General features: G+C 34.7%; 1 protein-coding gene across 1 annotated transcript; it reads right to left on the bottom strand.

Annotated features, from left to right (window-relative positions):
• Positions 1-1,996: 1,996 nt before the first annotated feature.
• On the bottom strand, positions 1,997-16,201 carry LOC142239583 (uncharacterized). The gene is made up of 3 exons (XM_075311375.1): positions 16,179-16,201; positions 15,888-16,036; positions 1,997-7,332 (listed from the first exon to the last, which is right to left on the bottom strand). The coding sequence occupies exons 1-3, from the start codon at positions 16,199-16,201 to the stop codon at positions 1,997-1,999; spliced, it is 5,508 nt and encodes a 1,835-aa protein (XP_075167490.1).
• Between the last annotated feature and the right edge of the window lie 9,803 nt (positions 16,202-26,004).

Raw genomic sequence — 26,004 nt, 5'->3', positions numbered from 1 at the left:
GCAAATTTCATCCGATCCGGCTGAAATTTGGTACATAGTGTTAATATATGGTCTCTAATGACCATGCAAAAATTGGTCCACATCGGTCCATAATAATATATAGCCCCCATATAAACCGATCACCAGATTATGAATTTTGGTCTTCCAAGAGGCTCCGGAGGCTCTTGGAAGACCAAAATTCATCTGATTCAGTTGAAATTTGGTACATGGAGTTTGATTGCGTAGCACCGAGAAATAAAATAAATAAAAACACAAGGATTTAGTTTTTCTTTTCAATAATGTTTCAATAAAACGTAATTTTATTGAATTTTTTGGGAGATTAATTTACCTTTTACAAAACAATCGTTGGACGGACGTAAACCAGTAACGAATAATAACAAAAGCTTAGACGCCGCAAGACGGTAATGGCGCGACTCGTTAGAAAAATGTAACGAATTGTGCTGAAAGCACAGAGCTGCATCCAGAGCTTAGGGTACATTTTCTAACGAGGGGGAAATTGTCATTTTACAAGATTTTAAGTCCCCATCTAACGAATAAATTTTGACCTTACGAATTTGAACTTAAACATTCCGCCCGCCTTGCAACATCCAGCTATGTTGTAATTGAAATTCATTAATACATAGACATTACATACAATATTTTAATATCAAAATAAATATAAAATGCGATGTCAGTTTCATTTTCAAATTGAGCAATTTTTTTTTTATTAGTTCTTTTAATTTTTTCAAACTTCATGAATTCTTAACTAAATGCTCGTAGAGCCGTTGACCCGGAGGGTCTGCAGTGTCTGGGTTATTGGCCAGGATGACCTACGACACATATTCATGGTTGACACTGCCCTGAAATCACCCAGCCGAATATCGTCAGCTGCGCCAAGGGGAATCCCGGACTCGAAAACATTTGAGGCTTAATAACCCTTGCGTATACGTCGGGCCCCAGGACCAACCCCACCCCGGAAGGGCGATAAAACACTGGATCGGCCAGCTGGAGACATTCAAACTGCTCTCGTATGGAGTCTGGAGCCGACGCCGATGGGGTGACCACACGGGATAAATCTGTCACCCGGGCGGAAAAAATCAATTTATTTTCCGCGTTGTGCCGGGATACGACGATCAGCGGACAAAAGGCGTTCTGCGCTGTCATTGCCGAAGTAAGCCGTAAGCTTTGGGCAAGACTACTGCATATCATACTGTACCCCGCACATGGGTCGAGGACAGCTCGGACGGGAATTCGACGACCGGACAAGACGAGTATCAACACAATAGTGGGACCAAGCGTAACAGTTGGTTGCAAAACTAACAACGGACTAAATATGGGGGTAGCATTTGTAATGCAGTACGCGGACGAATTAACGGACGGACTTGAATTCGACTTTCTCTTAGACAAATCGGACGATGGAGCGGAAGGACGTTGTTGCTGGTCGAAGGAGTGCAGAAGCGTATGGTGGCTCTCTCCGCATTCGCGACACCTTTCGCGACTATTGCAGGTCGATCGCATGTGTGACCTGCCCAGACAGTTGGAGCACACCCGATGAAGAACTACTGTGCGCAGCCTTTGCTCCAACCGCATTTTCAAGAACCTGCGGCACGACCGTAGATTATGCTTCCGCCTGCATAACACACAATTGTTTAAATGAAGCTTTGGGCTCGAGTCCGAATTTCTTTGGGCAGTCCCCGTAGGGGAAGACGAAGATTCTGCTGCCTTAGTTGCAGATACTTCAGCTGGAGCCGTATCAGCCCCCGACGGAGGGACAACTTTTTGTGTCGGTACTACCTCTTGTGAAGAGGCGACGACTGGGGTCATCCCGACGTCAGGGACCTGCTCGATGGCTGGTAACGGCTCGCGAAGAACCGGTGCAACATTATTTTCTAAAATCTCTCTTTCCTCATCGGACATCGGGACGTCATCTTCGAAATCAGGGAGAGTCTTAATAATTTCCCTCATATCTTCCATTGTACTGCGAAAAGAAAGATGACGCTTACTATATGAACGAAAACTATTCGGTCAGTATGACCAATTTTACCACCGGCCGTCTTACAACACCGTTTGCCGTTCTCACGTCAGCAACTCTAACGCGACCGTCAGATCCTGGGTGGACGTCATCCACACGACCTAATTTCCACGATGTAGGAGGCAATTGCTCATCACGAATTACTACCAAGTCCCCTACTTCGATATCACGCTGCGGAAATTTCCATTTATATCTTTTCTGTAAGCTTTTCAAATATTCCTCTTTCCACCGTAAGCAGAACTGTTGCGACAGCGCCTTCATTTTCCTAAATCGATGTACCAAATGAAGTGGTGATTCCTCCTCTAACTGTTCAGGAGGCGCCAAGATCGGAGATCCTACCAAAAAATGGCCAGGCGTAAGTGCTACCAATTCTTGAGAACTTTCACTCATTGGGCACAACGGCCTAGAATTTAAACAAGCCTCAATTCTCGAAAGAACAGTCGAAAACTCTTCAAATGTATATTTGAATCCAGATGCATGTTTCCTAAAATGCGTCTTGAAGCTTTTGACAGCAGCTTCCCAGAGACCACCCATATGTGGCGCCCCGGCAGGGATAAACTGCCAGGAAAGCTGCTGAAACTGGTATGCGGAACACACCTTATCACGTCCTTCTTTAAAAACACATCTCAAATCCTTTTCCATTTCGCGTGAAGCGCCTACAAAATTTGTACCATTATCCGAAAAAATGGTCTTGGGACAACCACGCCGAGCTATAAATCTGTGAAAGGCAGCCAGAAGTGTTGTCGTAGACAAGTCTGATGTGGCTTCCAAGTGTATGGCCTTCGTCGAAAAGCATACAAAAACGCAAACATAACCCTTTGTTATCTTACATGCGCGCCCTATAAATGACTTAATTTCGAAAGGCCCCGCAAAATCAACGCCAGTCGTAGTAAACGGTCTGGTAAGTACAGTTCTCTCCGGTGGGAGAGCCGCCATGATCTGCGTACAAGACTTCTTCCTATCCAACAGACACCGTTTACACCGGTTAATAGTCGATCTAATCAAAGATGTTAAACGAGGAATCCAATACTCAATCCGAATAAGACGTAGAACCAACTGGTTCCCTCCGTGAATAGATATGTCGTGAACATATTTCACTAGTAACCTAGCGAATCTACTATTATACGGCACTATAATTGGATATCGCTCACTATACGACAGGGTAGGACACCTACTCAAACGACCATTCAACCTCATAACCCCCTCCTCATCCAGAAATGGATTCAATGACAACAACGAGCTCCTGGAACCTAACGGTTTCTTTTCCATCAAACAATAGTACTCATCTGGATAATGAGCCCTTTGAGAAAGAACAGCTAGACGTAATCTCACTGCCTTTAATCCAGTTGTCGTCAACGTCGTGTCGTGATACACATTTCGACTAGCATGTGAATAATGGGTCCTGTGATAAAACCTAAATATATATGCGATGACTCGTAGAGCCCTATCTAACGAAGAAAACCTCTCTAAAATGTCCTCGTAGTTCGTAAAAAACGATGCGTGAGTCCTGACCGCCCGTACCTCAACGTCAGTGTCAAGAGGGGTGAAATCATCCATATCCCACTGAGAACTATCTGAGCAGAGCCACTCTGGTCCATGCCACCAAAGCGACGAAACCGCCAACTCTGCAGGCGACACTCCGCGACTTCCCAAGTCGGCCGGATTGTCCTCAGAGCGAACATGGTACCAATTCTGTCCCCCAGTATTCTCCTGAATTCTACATACGCGATTCGCAACGAAAGTAGACCACGTAGATGGCGTCTTTCGAAGCGAAGAGCGGACGATCGTAGAATCCGTCCAACAATAAACACGTCGAAATTCAATATCTAACTCCCTGGCTATAGACTTGTAAAGTTCTGAGGCAAAAACTGCCCCACAAAGCTCCAAACGTGGCAAAGATATAGATTTGATGGGGGCTACCTTAGTCTTACAAGATAGCAAATGGGTGAAGATATGTCCCTGCGGCGTAACCACACGAACATATACTACCCCCGCGTATGCTTTTTCCGAGGCGTCGGAAAAAACATGTAATTCTACCTCACAGTCTGTGGAGTAATTGACCCATCGAGGAATACGAACGTGATTCACATCCTGATAGGTCTCGACAAACTTTCGCCATTGTCGCTCAGTTTGTAACGGAAGAGACTCGTCCCATCCTATCTTATCCAACCAAACCTGTTGCATAATTATCTTCGCCACTATAATAACTGGCCCCAGCCAGCCAACAGGGTCAAATAGCCTAGCTATAGCCGATAAAACCTCTCTCTTCGTAAACCGAGATTTTTGCTCAATCGGTTTCATCTCAAAATAAAACAAGTCTAACTGCGCATTCCACCTAATACCCAACGGTTTCGAACTACTGGCCTCAACAAACTCCAGTAATTTGGCGTCAACCAAATGGTCAGCCGGAAGCGATTCTAAAATGGCTAGCTCATTAGAAGTCCACTTCCTCAGTTCGAACTTTGCCGATGATAGTACTCTAATCAATTGGTCCCTAGATTCAACAGCAGTATCCACGTCATGGTATCCTGTCAAAACATCATCCACGTACATGCACCTTCGTAGAATATGTGCCGCGTGGGGATAGTCATCTTCGGAGTCATCGGCCAATTGCAATAACGTCCGTATAGCTAAATAGGGAGCACAATTCACTCCAAATGTCACGGTCTGCAGCTCATAGTCTTGTACATCTTTTTGTGGGGAGTCCCTAAAGACAATTCGCTGCAGAGAAGTATGGGCCGAATTTACCCTAATTTGGCGGTACATCTGTGTGATGTCGCAATTAAAAACGTATTTGAAAAATCTCCACCTCAAAATCAAATGAACCAATTCCAATTGTAATGTGGGTCCCACATAAAGAATGCCGTTCAGACTTTTACCATTTGAGGTCTTATGCGAAGCATTAAAGACAACTCGAAGTTTGGACGTCAATTTGTCCGGATTGATTACCGGGTGGTGTGGCAAATAACACACAGTTTGATCTGCAGGAGAAGTCGACGACACTGGTCTCATATGTTGCAAGTCCAAATATTCTTTAATCACCCCGTCATACATTAATTTTGTTTCAGGCTTTCGTAAAAGCGAAGCCTCACCACGAATAAACTGCTTCAAACAACTTGTCCGCGAATGTCCAAGCAAGACTTGTCCCTTTAATTCGGGTTTTATCGGAAGAGTCACTACGTATCTTCCATCGGAATCCCTATATGTGGTATTCTTAAAATTTTCTTCACAAAATTTATCTGCGGGAGAACAAATTGCCCGTCTTGGTAAGTCCTCTAATTCCCAAAACCGAAGAAGAGTCTTGTCAAGACCATCTTCTTCCATAAATTCAACAGTCGTTGAAAAAACCGTCACATTAGAAGTGGGAATTGAACCAGTAATGAGCCAGCCGAAGACTGTCTGTTGAGCAATCAACGAACCTAAAATACCAGACTGAACCCCCTGTAATATAATTCTGGGATACACGTCTGCCCCCAACAATAGATCAACCGGACGACTATCGAACAGATTAGGATCAGCTAAACGCAAATTTGGCAAACGTGACATATAATTCCGACTCACTTGGAAAGACGGTAAATTCCCAGAAATCTTAGGCAGGACCAACGCAGTCGCCTCTACCAAGACCGATCCATCTATGGGTGACCCTATACTCAGAGGGCAAATACCGCGAGAAGTTATCGAAACCGATTGATTCACGCCCGATATCGAAGACGTCGCACTCGTTATCGAAATCCTAAGCAACTTTTGCATTTTCTCGGTAATAAAGGAGGCTTCCGATGCTGGGTCAATAAGAGCCCGAGCTGGGTACGTCATACCCTGATGAACGATGTTCACCATAGCCGTCCCTAATAGTACCGACCTGTTCTGGGAAACATGAAATACTTGCCTGGCCGAAGTGCCAGACACGATTCCAGACGAAGTGGAAGGCTGCGGGTCAATCAAACCGCTAGAATCCGTAGGACGAGCGGCCGAAACCGTCGAAGACGTAGTCGCCACATTCGTAGAATGGGAAGAATCGCGATGAAGCAAAGTATGATGCCTTCCTTGACACTTCTCACAACTGCGAGATGTAGCACAGTTGTTAACGTCATGTCTACGAGATAGACAATTGAAACAACAGCGGTACCGTTTCACAGCAGTCAACCGATCATTCACAGAAAGATTCCTAAATCTCGGACAAACACGAAGATGATGGCTTTGTCGTGGACAAAGAACACACATCTTATCGACGGAATCTCTAGAAGAATGAGAAGTGTATTGCGAATTACGCGACCTAGATGGCGAAGATTTCGGAGCTGCTTTCGTAAAATGCGTTCGCAGTTTCCTGCCATCAGTTTTCTTCGAAGCATCGATACCCTTCAAATCGCGGAGACACGTGAGTGTCTGAATCCTTTCCGTAAGAAAACGATCCATGTCCACCCAAGACGACAACGCAGACTTATCACTTATACCCTGTTCCCACAAAGTAACACTAATCTTCGGTAGACGTTGCACACACAAATATATCAAAATCGGATCCCAATCGTTCGTAGGAACGTTATTCACAGCCATCGCCGAAATACATGCATTTATACCACGCTGCAAGTTCTTCAACCCAGAACTTGTCTCGGTGTCTAAGACCGGAAGGTCAAAAAGAAGCTTCAACTGATTGCTGACTAAAATTCTCAAGTTGTCATAAGTTTCCTTTAACGTCCTCCAAGCTAACTCGAAACTTCTATCAGTGAGAGGAAATCTTCTTACAACTTCACGGGCGTCGCCACTAGTCTTTTTGAGCAAATGACACAAGCGCTCAATATCACTCAGACGGGAATTTTTTACATAAACAGCAGTAAACAAATCCCTAAATGTTGGCCAAGACTGAAAGTCACCATCGAAAACCTCAATATCGCATGGTGGTAAAGCCAAACTATGGACCGCACCATGGTCAACACCTAACAAAAGAGAATTTCCCGATACATCCACATTACCAGAACGAGCAGAAATATCTGCCACATCGGCCTGCTGTATAGGAGTTGACGCCCTAGGAACGGCTTTTAGACCGTCTATCTTCCTTTCGATAGAGGAAACAATACGAATATAGGCATCATAAGTTGCCTCATACTTGCCGTCAGCAGATTCTACCGTTCCCTTATCCGACTCTTCCTGAAGATCGTCTAAACACTCCTCATACCTCTCTTTCACTTTCGCCCATAGTGATTTCGCCTCTTCGACCTGAGCCCTTAGAGAATAAACATCTAAATTCTCCTCCTTCAAAGAGCTAACCCGTGTCCCAAACTTCACAACCGCATCAGCGGCTCTAATGAATCGCGCGAATGTATTAACTGGCATATTGAAAATAATTTAGCGTCACAAAAATTCACAAAAACTCGTAAAGTATGCGAACACGCACTTATCGACAGCGAAAACTGGCCGAAAAATCAATAAATTTGCACAAAATGCCCAAAAATGCAAAAACAAAAATTTACAAAATTTTTCTTTCAGTGTATCAAATTCTCACACTGCACCAAAATTACCACAAAATTTCTTGAAGTGTAAACAATTGTTCGTAAAACAACCGCTTAAAAACTTAAAATCAAAAATTTCAAACAATTTGTAAAATATTGGACTATTTTTCTCTCAGTGTAAGAATGAATTTACGAAAATTACGCTCAGTGTACCGAAGAATACTGACTGCCGCCAATTTGTATCAAAACTTCACACACGAAAACCAGATGATCAAAAAAATTCAACAAATTATAAGAAATTATAAAAAATGTCTGTAAGACCAAATGTAGGGTGCACGGACTGTAAAATACACCTCTACACTTCCACGCCAAATAATCTCCCCAAAAAAATTAAAAATCGCAAATAATAAAAAATATAGAAATAAAAATATATACGTAATATATATGATAAAATAAAAATTATACGATCGTACCGGACCGCCTGTAGGGTGCACAGTGACCAAACCGATAATTTTTACTAATGCGCGTAACGCTAATGGGTCATACAACACGAAAACCCAAAAAACTCAATTTCAAAAATTTTTATAATTTTCCTCATAATATTTACGACTCGCGGCCCCGTGAGGGTTAACAAATAAACCAAAGAAACACAGCTCAAAAAAAATATGTATGTATATACGTGTGTGTATCACTGATCATACGTAGGTATGTAATTCAAACGTTGACTGCAGTGACGATTGATGTTTGTTTACAATAGTAATACGACCAACAGAGCCTTTGGAGTCTGCGTGTATTTTGTTATTGTTTTATTTACTTCAAGTTAAAGGCAACGTAATTGCAAATAATGTTTTGAAGTAAATAAGCACTGTCAACGTTTAAATTCACCACACAACACCAATATATACAATAGATTTTTCACTTTTTATTTTGATTATTCTTTCACTTGAATATCATTTAACAAAACGAAATCAAACAAACGAAAGAAATGTGCGTACGTATGTAGCAACGAATGTGTGTTTTTAGAAATGCAATTTGCCGTCGGCAAAACGAAATAATTGAATCAATGTTGTAAAACGACCGCGGTTTAAATTTAAAACACTCGCGATTTGCTCAATTATTTTAATAAAACACTGACATACGCACCTGTGTGTTGATAAATAATTATTTAAATAAATTTTCAATATAAATCCTTCACAAATATGGCTGCAAATGGCTGCTTTTTGTTGTTGCTTCACAATGATGAGCACTTTCCTTTGGAAAAGAAAAAGAAAACCCTTTATTAATTGCTGTAAGCAAGTATCCGGCTCGATTGGACCAATGATTGCGTAGCACCGAGAAATAAAATAAATAAAAACACAAGGATTTAGTTTTTCTTTTCAATAATGTTTCAATAAAACGTAATTTTATTGAATTTTTTGGGAGATTAATTTACCTTTTACAAAACAATCGTTGGACGGACGTAAACCAGTAACGAATAATAACAAAAGCTTAGACGCCGCAAGACGGTAATGGCGCGACTCGTTAGAAAAATGTAACGAATTGTGCTGAAAGCACAGAGCTGCATCCAGAGCTTAGGGTACATTTTCTAACGAGGGGGAAATTGTCATTTTACAAGATTTTAAGTCCCCATCTAACGAATAAATTTTGACCTTACGAATTTGAACTTAAACAGAGTTAATATATGGCCTCAAACACCCATGCAAAAATTGGTCGAAATCGGTCCATAATTATATATAGGCCCTATATAAACCGATCCCCAGATTTGACCTCCGGAGCCTCTTGGAAGAGCAAAATTCATCCCATTCGATTGAAATTTGGTACGTGAAGTTAGTATATGGTATCCAACAACCATGCAGGAATTGGTTCATATCAGTCCATAATTATATATAGATCCCATATAAAACGATCCCCAGATTTGACCTCCGGTGCCTTTTGGAGAAGCAAAATTCATCCGATCTGGTTGAAATTTTGTACGTGGTGGTAGTATATGGTATTTAACAACTATGCCAAAAGTGGTCCATATCAGTCCATAATCATATATAGCCCCATATAAACCGATCCCGAGATTTGGTTTTGGAGCCTCTTGAAGGAGCAAATTGCATCCGAGTCAGTTGAAATTTGGTACATTGTGATAGTATATGGCCGTTAACAACCATGCCTAGCTAGGTCCATATCGGTCTATAGTTATATATAGCCATCAGATAAATCGATCCCCAATCACAAAAAATTGGTCCATATAAAATTCATAATTGTATATAGCCCCCATATAAGCGACCCCCATATTTCAATTTTGGCTCTCTACGTATTGTCTAATATATACCACGTATGGACTAACTCACAATTTAGAAAACGATGTTAAGAAGTCTTAAGATACCACAACCCAAGTAATTCGATTGTGGATGACAGTCCTTCGTAGAAGTTTCAACGCAATCCATGGTATAGGGTACATAAGATTCGGCCTGGCCGAACTTACGGCCTATATACTTGTTTTTTTTTTTTTTATTTCAGCTGAAAACCATACATTTACTATTTAAACTACAAGTGTAGCTTAACCAACAGAGGAAAAGAATGTTTGTCAAATTTATTTGGGCAAAGCCCTATAGACTGCAAGATGGTTATTTGGAGGCACGTTTCGGAGTTATCACATTCCTCATCAGCATCCTCTACTGGCAGCAAAAGTATCAACCAATTATCAGAATAAATTCAGGCAGTTCATTAAACCCAACAATGACCCACACTTGAACCTTCCGAAAAAAGGTTTTGTATGATAGCCGGCTTATGCCGAAATAAATTCGAATAATAAATTTTCTATAGAAATAAAATTTTAAGTAAACGAAACCCATTGTGCATCACTGAGCTTGTTATTGAGAGGTAGCAAGCGTACTGCTCCTGTCTTCCACAAATAACTTTGAAATTTTCTCTTATCACAAAAATATTGGTTAATAATAAGAATGTTTTTCTTGGCCAACATTTTGCTATGATTTGAAGAAAGTTTGTTATTTGGTTGTTTTGCAGACTCCTTGTTGTGTAATTTTGAAAGAAAAGGCCTTGGGGGTTAAATTTTGGGCTCTTGTTTTTTTTTGAAAGTAAAACAAATTATTAAACATGATACACCCTCACACATGCCATCAGATATACCATATCGAGTGTACACATACATTTACAAAAGTCAAACTCTAAGGCTAAGAAATAGTTGCAGAAAAGTTTACTGATAAGGACTCATTAGAGTGTATGAGTGTTTGTTAGCGTCCTGTTCTGCTTCTGACTGCTGTTGTCCGTTATTAAGGATTTATTATTAGAAGATGTTATCTTAGAGATGTGTGTATGGGTGTGTGTGTTTGTATGCGAGTATGTGAAGCCATATGGTATGGTCAGGCCGGCCGGTCGACTGATTGTTTCCAAGAATTTTGTTTTGGTTTATTTTATTGCGAACTTTGTTCTCTTGTTAACTTGGAAATATTAACGAAAATAAACAATCAACTTTATTGAAAGTAAAACAAATTTCTTTGGCAAAACAAATATTTGAACAATTTGGCCAATCAGATGCATAATGTGATAGTCAGATGCTTTATTATGTTGAGATATAACTTGAAAGAATTTTTACTTGAATATTAAGTAATTGATATTCCTTTTTGTTGAAAGGCTTATGGAGGCAAATTTTCCATTTGATTGTATCCTAGACGGTTGATCGCTCTATAGAGTGGAAGGGACGCAACAGTTGGTTAAAAAAGTTATGGACTCAGCACCATTGCACTCAGCACGGGTCAACAAAGAATAACTTAAAAAGGTGGTTGCTTCATATCTTCCGCACAATGGGCACCATAATATCAGTTATGGACTCAGCACCTTCGCACTCAGCACGGGTCAACCAAGAATAACCTAGAAACCAGGTTCCTTCATTTCTTCCACACAATGGACACCATAATATTCAGATCTTAATCCTTTTGAACTTTAGCGCCTGGGGAATTTTTGAAGAGTACGATTGGCACTACAAAATACCAAAGTGTGCGTCGTCAAAATATAGCACTTCACAGGGAATGGGCCAAAATACCGTGGAGTCACTTTCGTAGAGTGAGTGATGGCTTTGTCGGTCATTTGAAGGACATAAATCGTTTCAGGAAGTCAATTCGAAAAAATCTAAAATGATTCTAAAATTGGATGTTATTTCCCACACTATTAGCTTTTGAACAATAAAATTAGCAGCCTGTTTCTGTATGTCGATCAAGCTCTATGGATCGACTGAAATGCCTAGAAACAGCTGATTTTTGGTTGTAAATTCAGCTGTTTGTTTCCATTTCAGTCGATCGACAGAGCTCGATCGACATACAGAAACAGGCTGTACAACAAGTATATACGGTCGTAAGTTCGGCCAGCCCAAAATTTTCTGTACCATGGATCCACCATGGATTGCGTAGAAACTTCTGCGAAAGACTGTATTCCACAATCGAATTACTTGAGTTGTGGTAATACTTACCGATGGCAAGGTATCTTAAAACTTCTTAACATCGTTTTCTAAATTGTGAGTTAGTCCATACGTGGTATCTATTAGAGAAAAAAGTTATGCATAGGTAAGTCTACAAATAATTACGAATCGATATGGACTTTTGCACGGTACGTGGAGAGCCCGAATTAAAATATGGGGGTCGCTTATATGGGGGCTACAATTATGAATTTGATATGGACCAAATTTTGTGTGATTGGGGATCGATTTATCTGAGGGCTATATATAACTATAGACCGATATGGACCTAGTAAGGCATGGTTGTTAACAGCCATATACTAGCACAATGTACCAAATTTCAACTGACTCGGATGAAATTTGCTTCTCTTAGAGGCTCCGCAAGCCAAATCGGGGGATCGGTGTATATGGGGGCTATATATGATTATGGACTGATATGGACCACTTTTAGCATGGTTGTTAAATATCATATACTAACACCACGTACCAAATTTCAACCAGATTGGAAGAAATGTGCTTCTCTTGAAGGCTCCGCAAAATCTGGGGATCGGTTTATATGGGGGCTATATGTAATTATGGACCGATGTGGACTAATTTTTGCATGGTTGTTAAATATCATAAACTAACACCACGTACAAAATTTCATCCAGATCGGATGAAATTTACTTCTCTTAGAGGCTCCGCAAGCCAAATAGGGGGATCGGTTTATATGGGGGCTATATATAATTATGGACCGATGTGGACCAATTTTTGCATTGTTAGTAGAGACCACATACTTGCACCATGTACCAAATTTCAGCCCGGTCGGATGAAATTTGCTTCTCTTAGAGGCTCCGCAAACCAAATCGGGGGATCGGTTTATATGGTGGCTATATATAATTATGAACCGATGTGGACCAATTTTTGCATGGTTGTTAGAGATCATATGTTAACACCACGTACCAAATTTCATCCGGATCGGATGAAATTTGCTTCTCTTAGAGGCTCCGCAAGCCAAATCTGTGGATCGGTTTATATGGGGGCTATATATAATTATGGACCGATGTGGACCAATTTTTGCATTGTTAGTAGAGACCACATACTTACACCATGTACCAAATTTCAGCCGGATCGGATGAAATTTGATTCTCTTAGAGGCTCCGCAAGCCAAATCTTGGGATCGGTTTATATGGGGGCTACACGTAAAAGTGGACTTATATGGCCCTTTTGCAATACCATCCGACCTACATCAATAACAACTACTTGTGCCAAGTTTCAAGTCGATAGCTTGTTTCGTTCGGAAGTTAGCGTGATTTCAACAGACGGACGGACGGACGGACATGCTTAGATCGACTCAGAATTTCACCACGACCCAGAATATATATATTTTATGGGGTCTTAGAGCAATATTTCGATGTGTTACAAACGGAATGACAAAGTTAATATACCCCCCCATCCTATGGTGAAGGGTATAAAAATGTCGTTGTACTTTGTTGTATTACATATTAGAAAACTTGTATTCACGGCTCTACAATAAGTCTAGATTTCCACCTTTAGCCATGAATTGCAATGTTCAGATGATCAAGAAAGCAAATCGGGGGCCGGTTTATATTGCAACCAAGCCACCGTAACGCACAATGGTCGCCATCCGATCGTATTCAGTGACCTTGGTGTCAAAATAAATGCCGAATATTATCGGGAAATTGACCACCATGAAGGACTGTAACATTACACGGATGAAACAGACTGTTTTTCATATGTTTGGCTATAAATATTATATGTTTGGAACACAAATTTTTAAACACAATATTTTTGAGTGCAAGCATATAATGTTCATAAACTAGCATAACATGTTTGGAACATATATGTTAATATGTTAGAACATATTATGTTTGGGACATAAAATGTTTGTAAATATAATATGCTTGGATGCAAACATATATTAATTTAGAAATAGCCTATAAACATATTTGTTTAGTATCTTGGAGCGCTATTTAACAGGGAGCGATATTGAATTAAGTTGGTGGTTGTTGCTTGTTATTACAAAATTAACATTTTATTTTTCCTTGGGCAATTGATCAGCTACTTCTTTGATCCTTACAAACTGTGTGGTCCGCTGCTGGTCGAATCCCCGTTTGGCAAAAGGTAAAATTAAAATAAAATAAAAATCATAAAATTGAATAATTTCTTCTACAATGTTTGTATTACAGAAAAAGGTGCTAAGAACTAAAAAATCTCGTGGAAGTGAGAAAGATGTGGGGGAATATACAATTAGGCAGAAACAAAATTTTGAGCATTCAGATCGAAAACCTATGTTGTTAGCACCTATATTACCAGTTTATTTTCATAATTCATTATGATTGTAAATATATAAATAAATAAATAAAATTTTGAGCACAATATTGTTTGGGAGAATTTTTTTTAAGCATATAATATTTTTGGGTGCAAAATGCTTCCAAACATATTATATGTCACATAATAACATATTGTTTTTTGGAAGACAACATTATTGAATTTGGATGCAAAAATACAAAATGTTTGGAACTTAGACTACCCAAACATATATTGTTTAGACCAATATACTTTCAAACATATTATATATTGGAAGAGATCAAACATATAAATGTTTGGGCAATACCCAAAAATGTATATGCTTGAAGCAAAATATGTTTGGGAGTATATGTTACAGAAGCGATTTTTTGTGAGGGTGTAGAAGACATATAACAGGTTTGCTGATAATTCCCCGGTCCAACAAAGAAAAACACATTTTTTTGTCAAAATTCGTTTTTGTTATTCAACATAGTTCCCTTCAAGAGCGATACAACGATTATAACGACCAAAAAACAGAAGCCATTACTTTGCCAGTGGACTTTTGAGTCTTTCCACTCTTCGGAGACGGTTCACCGGTCGCTGTCCACTCAGCCGACTGTCGATTGCACTCAGGAGTGTAGTGATGGAGCCATGTTTCATCCATTGTCACATATCGACGGAAAAACTCGGGTGTATTACAAGTTAACAGCTGCAAACACCGCTCAGAATCATCAACACGTTGTTGATGTTTTTGGTCAAATGTGAACTCGCACGGCACCCATTTTGCACAGAGCTTCCACATATCGAAATATTGATGAATGATATGACCAACACATTCCTTTGATATCTTTAAGGCCTCTGCTATTTCGATCAACTTCATTTTACGGTCATTCAAAATCATTTTGTGGATTTTTTGATGTTTTCGTCGGTAACCACCTCTTTCGGGCGTTCACTGCGTTCACCGTCTTCCGTGCTCATTTCATTACGCTTGAATTGTGCATACCAATCAATTATTGTTGATTTCCCTGGGACAGAGTCCGGAAACTCATTATCAAGCCAAGGTATTGCTTCTACCGTATTTTTTCCCTTCAGAAAACAGTTGCTTCACAAAAGCGCTCTATCTCACAAACTAATTTACTAACAGACGTCAAATTTTGACACGAATCATTTGAAGGTTGGTACTATATAAAAATAATATGCATTTAATACTAGCGACGCCATCTATGTGTCAGACCGGGGACTTATCAGCCAACCTGTTATTAACATCTGGTAACAAATTTCAACTGGATCGAATGAAACATTGAAATCAGAAGAGACATTATTCAAATATAATTCACGCAATTTAGAATTAAGACCTTTGACATTCTGATACACGATAGATACCTCTGAAGTCAGTTTTTGGACGTCGCCAATAAATTTCCATTATTGACATGTCTCGAAGTTGTACAAAGAACGAATTCACGAATTAGAATACCCTCTGGCCAAAACGATTCTCCAACCACTTTGTCAAAAAATCTACCAGGCTCAAGTATCTTGAAAGAGGAAATATCCCTGTAGTTCAAATTCCTAAATTAATACACCGTGCAATCATTCTTATCCGTCCCATTTAATCTAGAGCACAAATACGACATAATCTTCTCAGTATAAGTGTCAGTAGAAAACCTAGACACTAATACACTCCTACAGCTCGGTACAACAATCAGATCCTGACATTCACCTGAGGCAACAGTAGCACTAGTAACACCCACCGAATCAACAACAGGCGTGAATATTTGTGGAGCCACAACTGATTGCACATTCGATGAGGTCCGAATGACAGGATTACCATCCTCACTAAGACGCGTTGCATGCGAAAACTCATTCGGTGATACGTCAACGACAGCGTTAGCCCAAGGAAAAGATTATCCCCGAGCGATCGACAAATTCAATGGAGTACCCTGAACCAAATCAACGCTCAAAGAAGGCAAGCATCTACTGCATGTCCGGTGTACTAGGCATATTCAAAGAAATATGATTAGCCCTGGGAGGGGCATTATCAAGTGGAACAATCCTTTTCCTTTCCGACGAATTCTCAGGCAACTTGAGATTCCTAAAGATATCCTCAAATTTCTGAACCTTGCCCCCAATGGACTATTGAACTATTTCTTTACATCCAAAACCCTTTCCCGAAGGTTCAAAAGTTTGTATTTTATTACGATCACCGGTACATTACTCCATCAAAATTTACTACTTATGTAAAATAAAGCTTAACATTTAATTTTACTGCTGAATGTTAGTTTTTGCATTTGATTGCTTAATAAAATGATGATCATGCCAATTTCCCCAAAAATGCTTAAATTTCCATTATATTTATTTTATCATTTCTAGTAATTAATTGTTAAACGATAACAAAAAAAATCCCTTTTTCTAATTTCCTGGCCTACATTGCGATTAGTTTTCATCAATTTCCGGCTTCCAAAATCTATGGCACTTACTCAAAAGAGCCTAAAGCAAACTCAAGTGCAAAAGTTTTTCATTTAATCAGTGCAAAAACAAAAATCCACACTTTCAGTTTCGTATACGGGAACCGGATGTGATGGCATAATTCATTAGCAGAGCATTGTGGGCCAAACCAAAAACAACAACAACACACAGACCTTCGCTTCTACTTCATTTCAACTCAACTGCTGATGTCAGCAACCAAAAAAAGGGAACTTTGCCAGAAACTTTGAGTATTTTTCGTATGGTTTTGCTAACCTTTGCAAATATGATGGAATGTGAAGCATTTGGTTAACTTTCCTAGTGTTGGTAGACTGGAGAATTGTGGCCCTGATAAAAAGCTTTGGAAAGGTTTTTTTTTCTCCTGGAACTTTTTCCTATATAAATTTTTTGTTTGCCTTCTTGCATCCATCATCAATATGTTTTCCTAATGATGCCATAATTAAGCTGAAAATATTGTTTTTGATTGATTTAGCCCACATTGCTTGGGACGAAGGACCATTTTTTTTTGTTTGTTTGCTGTGAAGTTCACTTACTTGCCTGGTTATTTTGGTAGCCTACGCCAAGCAATGGTGGTGTAATGAGTTGTTTACTTTGAAAATCATTCTGTGTCAGTGTTATGTGTATCCTTACAATGAAATAGATGCAATATGACATTAAGGACACATCCACACATTATTATATCTGCCTGATATACATAAAATCTCCATTTTGTGAACTTTTTCTCAAATTGTTGATTGCTGAAGTCCTGTTGGCCAGTAAAAGATTATTTATATCAACATTCCAAAGTAAAGGTGATAAAATGCCAAATTTTTGCTTCCCTCAGAGTGGCTTTAATTATTTTTCTCTCTTTAGGAATTCTTCTATCAGTAATTGCTTGCATTTTTGCCGCAGTAATTCATGGTGTCAATCTCATTTTGAACTGACCTCAAAAAGTTATTCAAATGTTTTTTTTTTATCCCATCTCAGTAACGAATTCACCTTAATGTGAAACGCAGTTCGGACTATGTGGGCTATAAAAAGTAGGTCCTTTATCATGGAGCTAAGTATAGAATCGGGCAGAGCTCGAGATAATGTCGCCATCATTGGTACCAGGGCTGTGGAGTCGAGTCAATTTTGCTCGACTCCGGCTACGACTCCAGCATTTCTTATTAGCCTCGACTCCGACTCCGGATACGACTCCAGGTGGTGTACCTAAATCTCATTTTAACAGTATCCAAATTGAATTTTTAAGGTTCCAAAAATAGACCAATATAAGTATTCTATTTTGCCATATGTATTTATATGTCCAAACGAACTCTAATTTTCACAAAATTGTCCGGTATGACCTATCTTCGAACTCAACATGTCTGCCAAAAATTCAGGACGTCAGGTTCTACTGTTATATTGCCTTAAAATTGTACCTATATCAAGAGTATATATAGGATCAAAAATTGATATATTAATATGTTAAAAATGGACAATGCAATTGACCAATTCAGCCCATATTCTAGTCAAACTTAATTTTTACATGACCGTGAAATTTCAACCCCTATAAATACACGTTGAATGGCCTGAAATCCAGTACTTTGTTTTCCGTTGTTCGATTGAAAACCCTAATGGAATCTAATTTGTCGAAATAGTTCTTTGGTTAGAAAGATAACATATGAAGTGTTTTTCACATTTTCGACGGAGTCTACGACTCCCGCTCCGGCTCCGACTCCGACTCCAGCAAAATCTTCAGACTCCGACTCCAAGACTTCGACTCCGGCTCCGACTCCACAGCCCTGATTGGTACCACAACTCTATGGAAAATTTATAAAACTTGCCACTGACGCACCTATCATAGAACTGATACCAATTCTCCAGTTTATAGCAATTTTTAATTTTTCATATAATTTTTTATGATTTCTACACTCTTTTGATATTAAAATCATTTGGATCCACACATTTACCAAAAGACAATACTATTCTAATAAGTCTATTCTATTAAGTCTATTGATCAACAATTTCCAACAAATTTTCCTTTTTAGTGCGATTGGGATGTTTAAAATGAAGGAGGTTCTTATGAGGTTCTCCACGACTGGAATCCAATATATTTGTAGTAGTTCTACTAAGCTGTCCCAGGACGAGTCACTTTGAAATAAGTCCAAGGGTAAATTTACCCCGTAAATGACAAACCCATACTAAAGCGGCAGGTCCCTGCAATACATTTTGACCAAAACTGGGAGTGGTGCATACACGCCACGGACTAGTCTTATACCAGCCCACGGGTTGATCCTTTTCCCATATAGAATGGACTGAATAGTCATTTCATTTCATTTTATTTCATTTATTTATTTATAATCCAGAAGCCCCACCGGGCCTAAATGATTACAAGTACTACAAATGACACTAAACTAACTTAACTAAAGAAAAATCTTAAAAAAAATAATGTGAATATTATAACAACTTTTAACACGAATAAAGACAAAATGTTTTAATTGGTAAAATATTGCTTATTTCCAAAGACAGGGATGACCAAATGTGAGCCAAAAGAGTTCAATTATATCAAAGCTTAGATAGAATTGTTTCTTTGAATCCGCCACATGACAAAGAGAAATTTCGAAGCTCATATGGAACAAGCGAATTCCAAAGCTTTACAGCCCTTACCTGAAAAGATCGCTTACCTGAAAAGATCCAAGTGAGCCAAAACATATTTGGCTCCCAGTAAACCTGACAGAATACCCCTGCTGTGCAATCACAGTTAGTAGAATTCTACCAAAACTGGTCGATTTTTTCTGTCTGGTAGATTCGCTCAAATAAGAGGTACTTCAAAATTTTTTAACAGAAATAAAATTTTGACAAAATTTTTTATAGAAACGAAATTTTGGCAAATATTTCTATAGAGATAAAATTTTGACAAAATTTTCTATGGAAATAACATTTTGACAAAATTTTCTATAAAAATAAAATTTTGACAAAATTTTCTATAGAAAAAAAATTTACAAAATTTTCTATAGAAATAAAATTTAGACAAAATTATCAAAAAAAGTTGACAACATTTTCTATTGAAATAAAATTTTAACAAAATTTTTTAAAGAAATTAAATTTTGAAAAAAAATCCCAAAGAAATAAAATTTTGACAAATTTTTCAATAGAAATAAAATTTTCACAAAATTACCTATGGAAATAAAGTTTTAACAAAATTTTCCATAGAAATAACATTTTGAAAAAAAATTCTATAGAAATAAAATGTTGACAAAATTTTCTATAGAAATAAAAACTTTGTAAAAAAAAATCTTTAAAAATAAAATTTAGACCAAATTTTCTATAGAAATAGTATTTCTTTTCATTTTCTATAGAAGTAAAATTTTGACAAAGATTTCCAAAAAAAATGTTGGCAAAATAGAAATAAAATTTTGACAAAATTTTATATCTAAATAAAATGTTGACAAAAATTTCTACAGAAACAATATTTTGACAAAAATTTGTATAGAAATAAAATTTTGACAAAATTTATTTTAGAAATAAAATGTTGACAAAATTTCCTATAGGAATAAAATTTTGACAAAATTTTATATAGAAATAAAATGTTGACAAAATTTTCTATAGAAATAAAACTTATCAAAATTTCGTATAGAAATAAAATTATTACAAAATTCGCTATAGAAATAAAATGTTGACAAAAATTTCTATAGAAATAAAATTTAGTTTTGTTTTTTATAGTTTGTTTGTTCTTTTATCATATTTGTTGTTTGGATTTCAGCTTAACAGTTTGATTTCAATTTAAGATGAAATCAAACCAACAAATATGAAATAAAATTTTAATAAAATCTTTAACAAAAATAAAATTTTGACAAAATTTTCTATAGAAATATAATTTTGACCAAAATTTCCTATAGAAATAAAATTTTGACAAAATTTCCTATAGACAAAAAAAAATTTGTTTTTATTGTTGGTTTGTTCTTCGCTACTATTTGTTGTTTTGATTTCAGCTTAAATATTTCATTTCAGATAATAAAATAAAATTTGGAGAAAATTTTCTTTAGATATAAAATTTTGAAAAATTTCTACAGAAATAAAGTGTTAACAAAATGTTTGACTTCGTTTTGATAAACATCAATTTTTTTAGACAAAATTTTCTATAGAAATAAAATTATGACAAAATTTTCTATCGAAATAAAATTTTGAGAAAATTTCCTATCGAAATACAATTTTGAGAAAATTTTCTACACAAATAAAATTTTAACAAAATTTTCTATAGAAATAAAATTTTGAGAAAATTTTCTATAGAAATAACATTTTGTCAAAATTTTTTATAGAAATAAAATTTTGACAAAATTTTCTAGAGAAATAAAATTTTGACCAAATTTTCTATAGAAATAAAATTTTGACCAAATTTTCTATAGAAATAAAATTTTTTGAAAATTTTCTATTAAAATAAAATTTTGAGAAAATTTTCTATCGAAATAAAATTTTTAGAAAATTTTTCATAGAAATAAATTTTGAAAAATGTCTATAGAAATAAAGTGTTGACAAAATTTTTGATTTCGTTTTGATAAAAAGTCGATTTTCGACTTCTGTGGAAAATAAACATCTATTTTTTCGATTAAACGAAAAATTGATTTTCGACTTTTGTATCCCTAGTTATATATAAGCTCATATTAAAATATCTCTTAGTTGGAATCGTTTACTAATTTAGTAGGATTGGTTTAGGGTATCATAAAGTCAGTTCTGCCTGATATTTTCCACAATTTGTATTTGGCCAAGGCCGATTATATATTTTTTTTTTTTTTTTGTAAAAAAATCTTTAAAAATAAAATTTAGACAAAATTTTCTATAGAAATAATATTTTGACAAAATTTTCTATAGAAATACAAATTTGACGAAATTTTCTATAGAAGTAAAATTTTGACAAAGATTTCCAAAAAAATGTTGACAAAATTCTCTATAGAAATATAATTTTTACAAAATTTTCTATAGAAATAAAATGTTGACAAAATTTTCTATAGGAATAAATTGGTTTAGGGTATCATAAAGTCAGTTATGCCTGATATTTGATTTTGCCTCAGTTGTTTTCATTTCCTTTTCCAACAATTTGTATTTGGCCAAGGCCGATCATATTTTTTTTTTTTTTTTGAGTTCGTTTTTCCTTTTTTGTGTTTGGTCCTTAGCTCCTATATCTGTCTCTGCTGTTGGTTATAGAAGATTATGTATTAAGTATTAATAGGTCAAGTTTTTATATAATTGCTTACACAATTATAACTTTCTAGGACAATGGCAAGGAATCAGAAGGAGAGAGGGAGGTAAGAGGTTTGGAATTTATGAGGCCTAACAAAAGGACTTCCTTAATAATTATCATCATTATGGTATTTCTTTTTTCTCATATTTTCGTGTTTTTTGTTTTCATTTTGGTGTTGAGGAATCTGTTTGTGTCAGTAAACAATTGACAAAATATTTGTGTTTCATTAGTAAATCTCATTCTCATTCTCATTTTCTTTTTCTTACATTCTTTCATTATTGCTTTTATCACCCTCCAATTCTAAGAAGCCGAAAAAAAACTAATGCCAAAGTATTATGATTGCTGATATATTTTGAAGTGTAGTGCAGTGCAAACTTTTATTGTCTGTTATGGTTAGAGCAAATTTATCGCAAGTTGTTTAATATTCGTTAATTAAAAGGATATTGATAGAAAGCAAGTGAGGAATTCAATAAAAAAAATTCTCGGAATTTTAGAGATATTTTTGAATAGAGCAATTGTTAGCTTACTGCATATAGAAAATTTATATTTTCTATAATAAATCAGAATCAATATTAATTTTCTTCAGCAATTAATCTTGAATAGTTTTCCATGAAAAATCATAAATTTGGGGAGAAATTTATACAAAACCGAAAAAATTCCCTTAAATGACAAAGTAACAATTCATTGGAAATTTATGCATTTGACCTTGATCTTTTAAAATCTCAGTAATAGGCACGCATGCATTACACTAAGGTCAAGGATATCTTCAAGTAATGTCTTAGCCAGATACAAACGCAGTAGTTCAGGCTACTGGTTCAGCTTCAGGTTTAAGCTGAAATTTATACAAAAATGTGAATTTTAATCATTTCAATGTTGTTGTTCAGGCATGTATAGTTCCATTTCCATACCTGCCACAATAGGATGGAGGTGTATACTAACTTGTAGCACATCGAAAAAATTTTATTTCTATAGGAAATTTTGTCATAATTTTATTTCTATAGAAAATTTTATTTTTACAGAATATTTTTCAAAATTTTATTTCTATAGAAAATTTTGTAAAAATTTTATTTTTACAGAAAATTTTTTCAAAATTTTATTTCTATAGAAAATTTTGTCAAAATTTTATTTCTATAGAAAAAAAATTTATTTCTATAAAAAAATGGTCAAAATTTTACTTTCATAGAAAATTTGCCAAAAAAATTATTTCATTAAAAAAAATTTTGTCAAAATTTTATTTCTTAGCAAATTTTGTCGAAATTTTATTTCGGAGGGTTCAAGTGTGGTTTTTGTTGGGTTTAATAAACTGCCTTAATTTATTCTGATAATTGGTTGATAGTTTTGCTGCAAGTAGAGGATGCTGATGAGGAATGTGGTAATTCCGAAAAGTGCGTCCATCCAACCATCTTGCAGTATATAGGGCTTTGCCCAAATAAATTTGACAAACATTCTTTTCCTCTGTTGGTTAAGCTACACTGGTAGTTTAGTCAATGTATGGTTTTAAGCTGCAATAAAAGATAACAACAAATTTTATTTCTATAGAAAATTTTGTCAAAATTTTATTTCTATAGAAAATTTTGTCAAAATTTTATTTCTATAGAAATTTTTATCAAAATTGTATTTCCATGGAAAATTTTGTCAATATTTTATATCTATAAAATATCTTGTCAAAATTGTATGTTTATACAAAATTTTGTCAAAATTTAATTTCTATAAAATTTTTTGTTAAAATTTTATTTCTATAACAAAATTTTACTTCAAGATTTTATTTCTATAGAAAATTTTGTCAAAATATTATTTACATCGAAAATTTTGTCAAAATTTTATTTCAATTATTATTATTATTATTATTTCTATAAAAAAATTGGTAAACATTTTATTTTCGTAGAAACTTTTATTTCTATAGAAAATTTTGTTAAAATTGTATTCATATACAAAATTTTGTCAAAATTTAATTTCTATAAAAAAATTTGTCAAAATTTATTTTCTATAAAAAATTTTGCCAAAAGTTTATTCCTATAGAAAATTTTGTCAAATTTTTATTTAAATACAAAAATATTGTCAAAATATTATTTCTATAGAAAATTTTGTTAAAATTTTTTCCAATAGAAAATGTTGTCAAAATGTTATTTCTATAGAACATTTTGTCAAGATTTCATCTCTATAGAAAATTTTGTCAAAATTTTATCTCTATAGAAAATTTTGTCAAAATTTTATTTCTATAGAAAATTTTGTCAAAATTTTATTTCTATAGAATATTTTGTCAAAATTTTATTTCTATAGAAAATTTTGTCAAAATTTTATTTCTAGGGAAATTTTGTCAGAATTTTAATTCTATAAAAAATGTTATTTCTATAGAAAATTTTTGTCATAATTTTATTTCCATAGAAAATGTTGTCAAAATTTTATTTCTATAAAAAATTTTGTCAAAATTTTATTCCTATAGAATATTTTGTCAAAATTTTATTTTTATAGAAAGTTTTGTCAAAATTTTATTTTTATAGAAAATTTCGTCAACATTTTATCTCTAATTTTGCCAATATTTTGTTTCAATAAAACACTTTGTCAAAATTGTATTTATATAGAAAATTTTGTCAAAATTTTATTTCTATAAAACATTTCGTCAAAATTTGAATTATATAGAAAATTTTGCCAATATTTTATTTCTATAAAACATTTTGTCAAAATTGTATTTATATAGAAAATTTTGTCAAAATTTTATTTATTAATTTATTTATTAATTTTATTTTGTTAATGTTTTATTTCAATAGAAAATGTTGTCAAAATTTTATTTCTGTGGAAAATTTTATTTCTATAGAATAATTTGTCAAAATTTTATTTCTATAAAATATTTTCAAAATTTTATTTCTACAGAAAATTTTGTCAAAATTTTATTTCTATAGAAAATGTTGTCAAAATTTTATTTCTATAGAAAATTTTTTCAAAATTGTATTTCTATAGAACATTTTGTCAAAACTTAATTTCTATAAAACATTTTGTCAAAATTGTATTTATATAGAAAATTTTGTCAAAATTTTATTTATATCGAAACTTTTGTCAAAATTTTATTTCTATAAAAAATTTCGTCAAAATTTTATTTATATAGAAAATTTTGCCAATATTTTATTTCTATAAAACATTTTGTCAAAATTGTATTTATATACAAAATTTTGTCAAAATTTTATTTATATAAAAAATTTTGTTAATGTTTTATTTCAATAGAAAATGCTGTCAAAATTTTATTTCTATAGAAAATTTTGTCAAAACTTTATTTCTACAGAAAATTTTGTTATTTTCTATAGAATGTTTTGTCAAAATTTTATTTCAATAGAAAATTTGTCAATATTTTATTTCTATAGAAAATTTTGTCAAAACTTAATTTCTATAGAAAATTTTGTCAAAATTTTATTTCTATAGAATATTTTGTCAAAATTTTATTCCTATAAAACATTTTGTCAAAATTGTATTTGTATAGAAAATTTTGTCAAAATTTTATTTCTATAAAAAATTTTGTCAAAATTTTATTTCTATAAAAAGTTTTGTCAAAATTTTATTTCTATAGAAAACTTTGTCAAAATTGTATTTATATAGAAAATTTTGTAAAAATTTTATTTCTATAAAAAATTTTGTCAAAATTTTATTTCTATAAAAAATTTTGTCATAATTTTATTTCCATTTTGTCAAAACTTGATTTCTAAATTTTGGTCAAAATTTTGTCAACATTTTATTTCTACCGAAAATGTTTTCAAAAATAACAAAATTGAATGGAAAGTCTGTTTATGTAGCTTGTTTTTAGCCCACATTGGTTAGGAGCCCCCAAACAATACGAAATGTTTAATCAAAGCATGTAAGTCTAAAGTCGGTTGAGATTTAAAAAATGTATTCATTTAGGTCCTACATATGTTTTCTCTTGCCAAAATTTTCCACGATGTATTTTTTCTATGTAATTTTTTTTCTCATTATTTTGCAAAACCATATATGAAGTTAGTTTTAGGGTAGAAAATGTGCTCTAAAATTATGAAAATTAAATACGAGCCATACTACATGCGAGGACAGAGTGATGCGAGAGATTCTATTTAGGCAACAAAAATCACAAAGCAGCATATCATGGGAGGGGGTGTGG

Source organism: Haematobia irritans, chromosome 5, assembly GCF_050003625.1.
Source record: "Haematobia irritans isolate KBUSLIRL chromosome 5, ASM5000362v1, whole genome shotgun sequence".
Lineage (NCBI taxonomy): Eukaryota > Metazoa > Arthropoda > Insecta > Diptera > Muscidae > Haematobia > Haematobia irritans.
This window is presented reverse-complemented; position numbering and strand designations above follow the sequence as displayed.

Bases quoted from the DNA above. Each gene is read 5' to 3' on its own strand.
- LOC142239583 (XM_075311375.1), bottom strand. From the start codon at position 16,201: ATGCCTAGTACACCGGACATGCA. The intron at 16,037-16,178 runs GTAGATGCTTGC...AACGCGTCTTAG, and splicing joins CCTAGTACACCGGACATGCA to TGAGGATGGTAATCCTGTCA. The intron at 7,333-15,887 runs GTAGGAGTGTAT...TCAATATGCCAG, and splicing joins TCTGATTGTTGTACCGAGCT to TTAATACATTCGCGCGATTC.